Source organism: Oncorhynchus mykiss, chromosome 9 (genome assembly GCF_057628025.1).
Source record: "Oncorhynchus mykiss isolate SJ-2025 chromosome 9, ASM5762802v1, whole genome shotgun sequence".
In the NCBI taxonomy this organism is placed as follows: domain Eukaryota; kingdom Metazoa; phylum Chordata; class Actinopteri; order Salmoniformes; family Salmonidae; genus Oncorhynchus; species Oncorhynchus mykiss.
Genome location: NC_143030.1, coordinates 10,642,093 through 10,652,092, shown reverse-complemented (window position 1 = coordinate 10,652,092; position 10,000 = coordinate 10,642,093). Strand labels below are relative to the sequence as shown.

The following is a 10,000-nucleotide window of genomic DNA, read 5'->3' as shown; positions in this document are numbered from 1 at the left end:
TTACATCAGGTGTGTTCTCTTTACATCTTTACATCAGGTGTGTTATCTTTACATCTTTACATCAGGTGTGTTCTCTTTATATTTACATCTTTACATCAGGTGTGTTCTCTTTATATTTACATCAGGTTTGTTCTCTTTACATCTTTACATCAGGTGTGTTCTCTTTATCTTTACATCAGGTGTGATCTCTTTATATTTACATCAGGTGTGATCTCTTTATCTTTAAATCAGGTGTGTTCTCTTTATCTTTACATCAGGTGTGTTCTCTTTATCTTTACATCTTTACATCAGGTGTGTTCTCTTTATCTGGTGTATCAGTACATCTGTTCATCTTTACCTCTGTACATATTGTCTATTGGGTGCTCTAGGCCCTCCAGATCCACAGTCCTGGTGAAGATTTATTCCGTCGTACCTGAACTTGGTTTTAGTTTCTCCTTGGCACTGACTTGATTGACACATAAACCTAACTTACACACACACACACACACACACACACACACACACACACACACACACACACACTACGTTGTCACTCCGTCTCCCCTAGTAACAAGTCAACACGACAGACCTTTGATTTCAGAAGGTTTCTTCATGCTGAGACAGGGAGGGAGGGAGGGATGGAGGTAGGGAGGGAGGGAGGGAGGGAGGGAGCGAGGGAGGGAGGGAGGGAGGGAGGGAGGGAGGGAGGGAAGGAGGGAGGGAGGGAGGGAGGGAGGGAGGAAGGGAGGGAGGGAGGGAGACAGGGAGGGAGGGAGGGAGGGAGGGAGGGAGGGAGGGAGGGAGGGAGGGAGGGAGGGAGGGAGGGAGACAGGGAGGGAGGGAGGGAGGGAGGGAGGGAGGGAGGGAGGGAGGGAGGGAGGGAGGGAGGGAGGGAGGAAGTCAGTATTTTGGGGGAAGGAGGGAGTGAGTGAGTGAGAGAGAGATGGTGATGACAAGATATTATACTTTTTTCTTAATCCCTTTTTCCTCCTCTCCTCTTTTTCTCCTCCCACTCTTCCTCCACCTCTCCCCTCTTTTATTTTCTTTCTCTCACTCCTTTTTTCATCCCCCTCTCTCTTTCCATTCCCCTCTCTCTTTCTCTCCATCTTTTCTCCACATCTGCCCACCCAAACGTCCCCGTCTCCCACTCTGCTCTCTAATCATACTCTCTCTCTCTTTCTCTATCGTTCTCTGTCCCCCCCTCACCCCCCTCTACAGCATTATAAACGGGTTTGCGCTACCCCTGAAGTCGGAACACAAGCAGTTCCTGGTTCGAGTCCTGATTCCTCTACACACAGCCAAGTCCCTGTCCATCTTCCATGCACAGGTCAGTCACGCACAGACAGACAGACAGACAGACAGACAGACAGACAGACAGACAGACAGACAGACAGACAGACAGACAGACAGACAGACAGACAGACAGACTCTCTCTCTCTCTCTCTCTCTCTCTCTCTCTCTCTCTCTCTCTCTCTCTCTCTCTCTCTCTCTCTCTCTCTCTCTCTCTCTCTCTCTCTCTCTCTCTCTCTCTCTCTCTCTCTCTCTCTCTCTCTCTCTCTCTCTCTCTCTCTCTCTCTCTCTCTCTCTCTCTCTCTCTCTCTCTCTCTCTCTCTCTCTCTCTCTCTCTCTCTCTCTCTCTCTGTTCCCCAGTATTAATTGTTAAATAGGCTACCTGGGGCGGCAGGTAGCCTCGTGGTTGGATTAGTAACCAGAAGGTTGCAAGATTGAATCCCCGAGCTGTCAGAATCTGTCATTCTGCCCCTGAACAAAACAGTTAACCCGCTGTTCCTAGGCCGTCATTGAAAATAAGAATTTGTTCTTTATTGACTTGCCTAGTTAAAAAAAGGTAAAATTTAAAAAAAAAAAAATATGAGAGAGACTGCAATGTGTACCCTTGGCCACTGGAGAGCAGCCTCGAGTCACACTACATTTACACTGGCTGCAGATCCAGAACAAGTCACACCATCACACCATCCACACCAGTACGTGTGTGTGTCTGTGTTTAAAACATGTTGAGCTCTATTCAATCTGTATATACCGTCCGGGTTTTCATTAGCCAATAATTGCCATGCGTCACCCGACCACTTTAAAATGTCCACTGGAGGCATGTTGAAAACATAGTTCATTGTTTGACTTCATATTGTGAGGCACATCCTTTCCTAGAAAATCCCAGCATAGAAATGTGAAGGTTAATTATTTTATGAAGACTTCATAGACAGCGCGTGAGTTTCGTTTATCTGACCATTTCTACCAGCCTGCATGCCAGCTGTGATTTTTCATATGCACATTTTGGAGCAGTTTAATTTCAATAATGATGTTTTTTGTTACTCAAAATCATTGTTGCCTGGTTAATAATGAAAATCTATAGTAAAATGATTATTTTTTTTTAAATCGAAAAAGTTGAAAGGAAACTAATGCCTGAGCATCAGCCTCTGCCACATGAGCACACTGAAATACCGTGATGCCTTGGTGGCTGTAGAGACGAGCTCATGGAACTCAGAGATTGCCAATACAGCTGTTGGCCTATAACGTCTATTTGTCCACTAAGTAAAAATCGATAAACCCAACAAATTAAAACAGGAGAAAATGTAGTCTATCGATAAAAAAATTCCAGTTATTTCAAATCACATGAATCTATCTAGTCCGCCTGTCTGCCTCCCTTTCTATCTGTCCTGACTTGCGCTATCTCTAGCGCCCTTGCAACATTGCATCAACTAGCCTATTCTGGCGCTCAACGTTTCCTGCAGGGATGAGGTCAGAACAGACAGCTATTTTTACTTAATTAAGGGAAAGAGGAAAGCTATTTTATGACGTTTCCACTGGATACATGGGATCATCAGATTGTGATATGTAGCTCTTTCACACCGAGGCTTGGTGATTATATTAAGGGGGAGAATGTTGGGAAAGATTTTTTTCAAATAGGCCTACTGTGAGGAACGATTGGGCTGTTATTCCCAATGGGTGTAAAGAAAAGAGAGACTTTTTTGACTTCCTGTGTGAGGTGAAGAAAACAGTTAGTGAGAAGCTCAGCTTGTTAGCGGTGGACATGGTGAGTTAACACAATCAGAAATTAAACATCCACAAATGGCCACTTTCCTACATTTGCATGCAGCAGACCCAGGTAGGCTGCGTGCTCCGGGACGTGGGCTCCCTCACCACGAACAAGACAGACACCAGACCCACGATCATTGCTCACATGGAGCACTCCAAACAAAAGACAATGAAAAAAATGGACAACTCGTAAATGATGGTCATGAAATGAATCAGAAACGTGTTTCTCACAAGTGTAGCAGGTTGTGAACTGTGCAAACAGCGTTTCCACTCCGAGAATGAGAACTGGGATTATCGGTAAATTTACTGCTGGTGACATATCTAATTTAGAATTTATCAAAATAAAACATCAAAGGGTACATTAAAACATGAAACAACAAATGCAGAAGAATTGGTGGGGAAACAGCGCAGCGCATTCTGGGGAGAGGCTATCTTCCCTTACAGACTCTTCTTGTCTCAAAATTTGCAATGATACTCAAGCGACATTATCTTCACACATATTCAATATGTTTTTCACTGACAGCCGCAACTCAATAATCAGCTAGTTGTTTTGTCACGCGCTGCATGTGAAAGGACTTCATCATACGCCATTTATCGGATATAACCGCAGCACCGCTACCCACCAATATGCTGTTTCTCTCCTGTTCTATTGCTTTCAGATCGACTTTCTTTCGTTGTCCAGAGGCAAAAGGCACAATCCTAGTCATATTAGAACCCATCGTAGTTATGCTAGAACCCATCCTAGTCATATTAGAACCCATCCTAGTCACATTAGAACCCATCCTAGTCATATTAGAACCCATCCTAGTCATATTAGAACCTGTCCTAGGTGTTTTTGAACGCATCCTAGTAATTTTAGAACCCATCCTAGTCATATTAGAACCTGTCCTAGGTATTTCTGAACCAATCCTTGTCATATTAGAACCCATCCTAGTCATGTTAGAACCCATTCTATTTATATTCAAACCCATCCTTGTCATATTTGAACCCATCCTAGTCATATTAGAACCCATGCTAGTCATATTAGAACCCATCCTAGTCATATTAGAACCCATCCTAGTTATGTTAGAACTCATCCTAGTTATATTAGAACCCATCCTAGTCATATTAGAACCCATCCTAGTCATATTAGAACCCATTCTAGTTATATTCAAACCCATCCTTGTCATATTTGAACCCATCCTAGTCATATTAGAACCAATCCTAGTCATATTAGAACCCATCCTAGCCATATTAGAACCCGTCCTAGCCATGTTAGAACCCATTCTAGTTATATTAGAACCCATCCTAGTCATATTAGAACCCATCCTAGTCATATTAGAACCCATCCTAGTCATATTAGAACCCATCCTAGTTATTTTAGAACCCATCCTAGTCATGTTAGAACCCATCCTAGTCATATTAGAACCCATCCTAGTCATATTAGATCCCATCCTAGTCATATTAGAACCCATCCTAGTCATATTAGAACCCATGCTAGTCATATTAGAACCCATCCTAGTCATGTTAGAACCCATTCTAGTTATATTCAAACCCATCCTTGTCATATTTGAACCCATCCTAGTCATATTAGAACCCATCCTAGTCATATTAGAACCCATTCTAGTTATATTCAAACCCATCCTTGTCATATTTGAACCAATCCTAGTCATATTAGAACCAATCCTAGTCATATTAGAACCCATCCTAGTCATATTAAAACACATCCTAGTCATATTAGAACCCATCCTAGCCATATTAGAACCCATCCTAGCCATATTAGAACCCATCCTAGCCATGTTAGAACCCATCCTAGTTATATTAGAACCCATCCTAGTCATATTAGAACCCATCCTAGTCATATTAGAACCCATCCTAGTTATTTTAGAACCCATCCTAGTCATGTTAGAACCCATCCTAGTCATATTAGAACCCATCCTAGTCATATTAGAACCCATCCTAGTCATATTAGATCCCATCCTAGTCATATTAGATCCCATCCTAGTTATATTAGAACCTGTCCTAGGTGTTTTTGAACGCATCCTAGTCATATTAGAACCCATCCTAGCTATATTAGAATCTGTCCTAGGTATTTCTGAACCCATCCTAGTCATATTAGAACCCATGCTAGTCATATTAGAACCCATCCCAGTCATGTTAGTACCCATCCTAGTTATGTAAGAACCCATCCTAGTCATATTAGAACCCATCCTAGTCATATTAGAACCGATCCTAGTCATATTAGAACCCATCCTAGTCATATTAGAACCCATCCTAGTCATATTAGAACCCATCCTAGTCATATTAGAACCCATTCTAGTTATATTCAAACCCATCCTTGTCATATTTGAACCCATCCTAGTCATATTAGAACCCATCCTAGTCATATTAGAACCCATTCTAGTTATATTCAAACCCATCCTAGTCATATTAGAACCCATTCTAGTTAAATTCAAACCCATCCTAGTCATATTAGAACCCATCCTAGTCATATTAGAACCCATCCTAGTCATATTAAAACACATCCTAGTCATATTAGAACCCATCCTAGCCATGTTAGAACCCATCCTAGTCATATTAGAACCCATCCTAGCCATATTAGAACCCATCCTAGCCATGTTAGAACCCATCCTAGTTATATTAGAACCCATCCTAGTCATATTAGAACCCATGCTAATCAAATTAGAACCCATCCTAGTCATATTAGAACCCATCCTAGTTATTTTAGAACCCATCCTAGTCATGTTAGAACCCATCCTAGTCATATTAGATTCCATCCTAGTCATATTAGATCCCATCCTAGTCATATTAGATCCCATCCTAGTTATATTAGAACCTGTCCTAGGTGTTTTTGAACGCATCCTAGTCATATTAGAACCCATCCTAGCTATATTAGAACCTGTCCTAGGTATTTCTGAACCAATCCAAGTCATATTAGAACCCATGCTAGTCATATTAGAACCCATCCCAGTCATGTTAGAACCCATCCTAGTTATGTTGGAACCCATCCTAGTCATATTAGAACCCATCCTAGTCATATTAGAACCCATCCTAGTTATATTAGAACCCATCCTAGTCATATTAGAACCAATCCTAGTCATATTAGAACCCATCCTAGTCATATTAGAACCCATCCTAGTAATATTAGAACCCATTCTAGTTATATTAGAACCCATACTTGTCATATTTGAACCCATCCTAGTCATATTAGAACCCATCCTAGTCATATTAGAACCCATCCTAGTCATATTAGAACCCATCCTAGCCATATTAGAACCCATCCTAGCCATGTTAGAACCCATCCTAGTTATATTAGAACCCATCCTAGTCATATTAGAACCCATCCTAGTCATATTAGAACCCATGCTAATCAAATTAGAACCCATCCTAGTCATATTAGAACCCATCCTAGTTATTTTAGAACCCATGCTAATCAAATTAGAACCCATCCTAGTCATATTAGAACCCATCCTAGTTATTTTAGAACCCATCCTAGTCATGTTAGAACCCATCCTAGTCATATTAGATTCCATCCTAGTCATATTAGATCCCATCCTAGTCATATTAGATCCCATCCTAGTTATATTAGAACCTGTCCTAGGTGTTTTTGAACGCATCCTAGTCATATTAGAACCCATCCTAGCTATATTAGAACCTGTCCTAGGTATTTCTGAACCAATCCAAGTCATATTAGAACCCATGCTAGTCATATTAGAACCCATCCCAGTCATGTTAGAACCCATCCTAGTTATGTTGGAACCCATCCTAGTCATATTAGAACCCATCCTAGTCATATTAGAACCCATCCTAGTTATATTAGAACCCATCCTAGTCATATTAGAACCAATCCTAGTCATATTAGAACCCATCCTAGTCATATTAGAACCCATCCTAGTAATATTAGAACCCATTCTAGTTATATTGGAACCCATACTTGTCATATTTGAACCCATCCTAGTCATATTAGAACCCATCCTAGTCATATTAGAACCCATCCTAGTCATATTAGAACCCATTCTAGTTATATTCAAACCCATCCTAGTCATATTAGAACACATCCTAGTCATATTAGAACCCATCCTAGTCATATTAGAACCAATCCTAGCCATATTAGAACCCATCCTAGCCATGTTAGAACCCATCCTAGTTATATTAGAACCCATCCTAGTTATATTAGAACACATGCTAGTCATATTAGAACCCATCCTAGTCATATTAGAACCCATCCTAGTTATGTTAGAACCCATCCTAGTCATGTTAGAACCCATCCTAGTCATATTAGAACCCATCCTAGTCATATTAGAACCCATCCTAGTCATATTAGATCCCATCCTAGTCATATTAGATCCCATCCTAGTTATATTAGAACCCATGCTAGTCATATTAGAACCCATCCTAGTCATATTAGAATCCATCCTAGCTATATTAGAACCTGTCCTAGGTGTTTTTGAACACATCCTAGTCATATTAGAACCCATCCTAGCTATATTAGAACCTGTCCTAGGTATTTCTGAACCAATCCTAGTCATATTAGAACCCATGCTAGTCATATTAGAACCCATCCCAGTCATGTTAGAACCCATCCTAGTTATGTTGGAACCCATCCTAGTCATATTAGAACCCATCCTAGTCATATTAGAACCCATCCTAGTTATATTAGAACCCATCCTAGTCATATTAGAACCAATCCTAGTCATATTAGAACCCATCCTTGTCATATTAGAACCCATCCTAGTAATATTAGAACCCATTCTAGTTATATTAGAACCCATACTTGTCATATTTGAACCCATCCTAGTCATATTAGAACCCATCCTAGTCATATTAGAACCCATCCTAGTCATATTAGAACCCATTCTAGTTATATTCAAACCCATCCTAGTCATATTAGAAAACATCCTAGTCATATTAGAACCCATCCTAGTCATATTAGAACCAATCCTAGCCATATTAGAACCCATCCTAGCCATGTTAGAACCCATCCTAGTTATATTAGAACCAATCCTAGTTATATTAGAACACATGCTAGTCATATTAGAACCCATCCTAGTCATATTAGAACCCATCCTAGTTATGTTAGAACCCATCCTAGTCATGTTAGAACCCATCCTAGTCATATTAGAACCCATCCTAGTCATATTAGAACCCATCCTAGTCATATTAGAACCCATCCTAGTCATATTAGAACCCATCCTAGTCATATTAAAACACATCCTAGTCATATTAGAACCCATCCTAGCCATGTTAGAACCCATCCTAGTCATATTAGAACCCATCCTAGCAATATTAGAACCCATCCTAGCCATGTTAGAACCCATCCTAGTTATATTAGAACCCATCCTAGTCATATTAGAACCCATGCTAATCAAATTAGAACCCATCCTAGTCATATTAGAACCCATCCTAGTTATTTTAGAACCCATCCTAGTCATGTTAGAACCCATCCTAGTCATATTAGATCCCATCCTAGTCATATTAGATCCCATCCTAGTCATATTAGATCCCATCCTAGTTATATTAGAACCTGTCCTAGGTGTTTTTGAACGCATCCTAGTCATATTAGAACCCATCCTAGCTATATTAGAACCTGTCCTAGGTATTTCTGAACCCATCCTAGTCATATTAGAACCCATCCTAGTTATGTTAGAACCCATCCTAGTCATGTTAGAACCCATCCTAGTCATATTAGAACCCATCCTAGTCATATTAGAACCCATCCTAGTCATATTAGAACCCATCCTAGTCATATTAGAACCCATCCTAGTCATATTAAAACACATCCTAGTCATATTAGAACCCATCCTAGCCATGTTAGAACCCATCCTAGTCATATTAGAACCCATCCTAGCCATATTAGAACCCATCCTAGCCATGTTAGAACCCATCCTAGTTATATTAGAACCCATCCTAGTCATATTAGAACCCATGCTAATCAAATTAGAACCCATCCTAGTCATATTAGAACCCATCCTAGTTATTTTAGAACCCATCCTAGTCATGTTAGAACCCATCCTAGTCATATTAGATCCCATCCTAGTCATATTAGATCCCATCCTAGTCATATTAGATCCCATCCTAGTTATATTAGAACCTGTCCTAGGTGTTTTTGAACGCATCCTAGTCATATTAGAACCCATCCTAGCTATATTAGAACCTGTCCTAGGTATTTCTGAACCAATCCAAGTCATATTAGAACCCATGCTAGTCATATTAGAACCCATCCCAGTCATGTTAGAACCCATCCTAGTTATATTAGAACCCATCCTAGTCATATTAGAACCAATCCTAGTCATATTAGAACCCATCCTAGTCATATTAGAACCCATCCTAGTAATATTAGAACCCATTCTAGTTATATTAGAACCCATACTTGTCATATTTGAACCCATCCTAGTCATATTAGAACCCATCCTAGTCATATTAGAACCCATCCTAGTCATATTAGAACCCATTCTAGTTATATTCAAACCCATCCTATTCATATTAGAACACATCCTAGTCATATTAGAACCCATCCTAGTCATATTAGAACCAATCCTAGCCATATTAGAACCCATCCTAGCCATGTTAGAACCCATCCTAGTTATATTAGAACCCATCCTAGTTATATTAGAACACATGCTAGTCATATTAGAACCCATCCTAGTCATATTAGAACCCATCCTAGTTATGTTAGAACCCATCCTAGTCATGTTAGAACCCATCCTAGTCATATTAGAACCCATCCTAGTCATATTAGAACCCATCCTAGTCATATTAGATCCCATCCTAGTCATATTAGATCCCATCCTAGTTATATTAGAACCCATGCTAGTCATATTAGAACCCATCCTAGTCATATTAGAATCCATCCTAGCTATATTAGAACCTGTCCTAGGTGTTTTTGAACGCATCCTAGTCATATTAGAACCCATCCTAGCTATATTAGAACCTGTCCTAGGTATTTCTGAACCAATCCTAGTCATATTAGAACCCATGCTAGTCATATTAG

General features: G+C 40.2%; 1 protein-coding gene across 1 annotated transcript in view; it reads left to right on the top strand.

Annotated features, from left to right (window-relative positions):
* ppp2r5b (protein phosphatase 2, regulatory subunit B', beta) overlaps positions 1-10,000 on the top strand; it is a 46,327-nt gene that overhangs the window by 25,226 nt on the left and 11,101 nt on the right. The window contains exon 7 of the mRNA XM_090183452.1: positions 1,198-1,306. Coding sequence (XP_090039578.1) covers positions 1,198-1,306 — 109 coding nt within the window. The remainder of the gene's footprint in view (positions 1-1,197; positions 1,307-10,000) is intronic.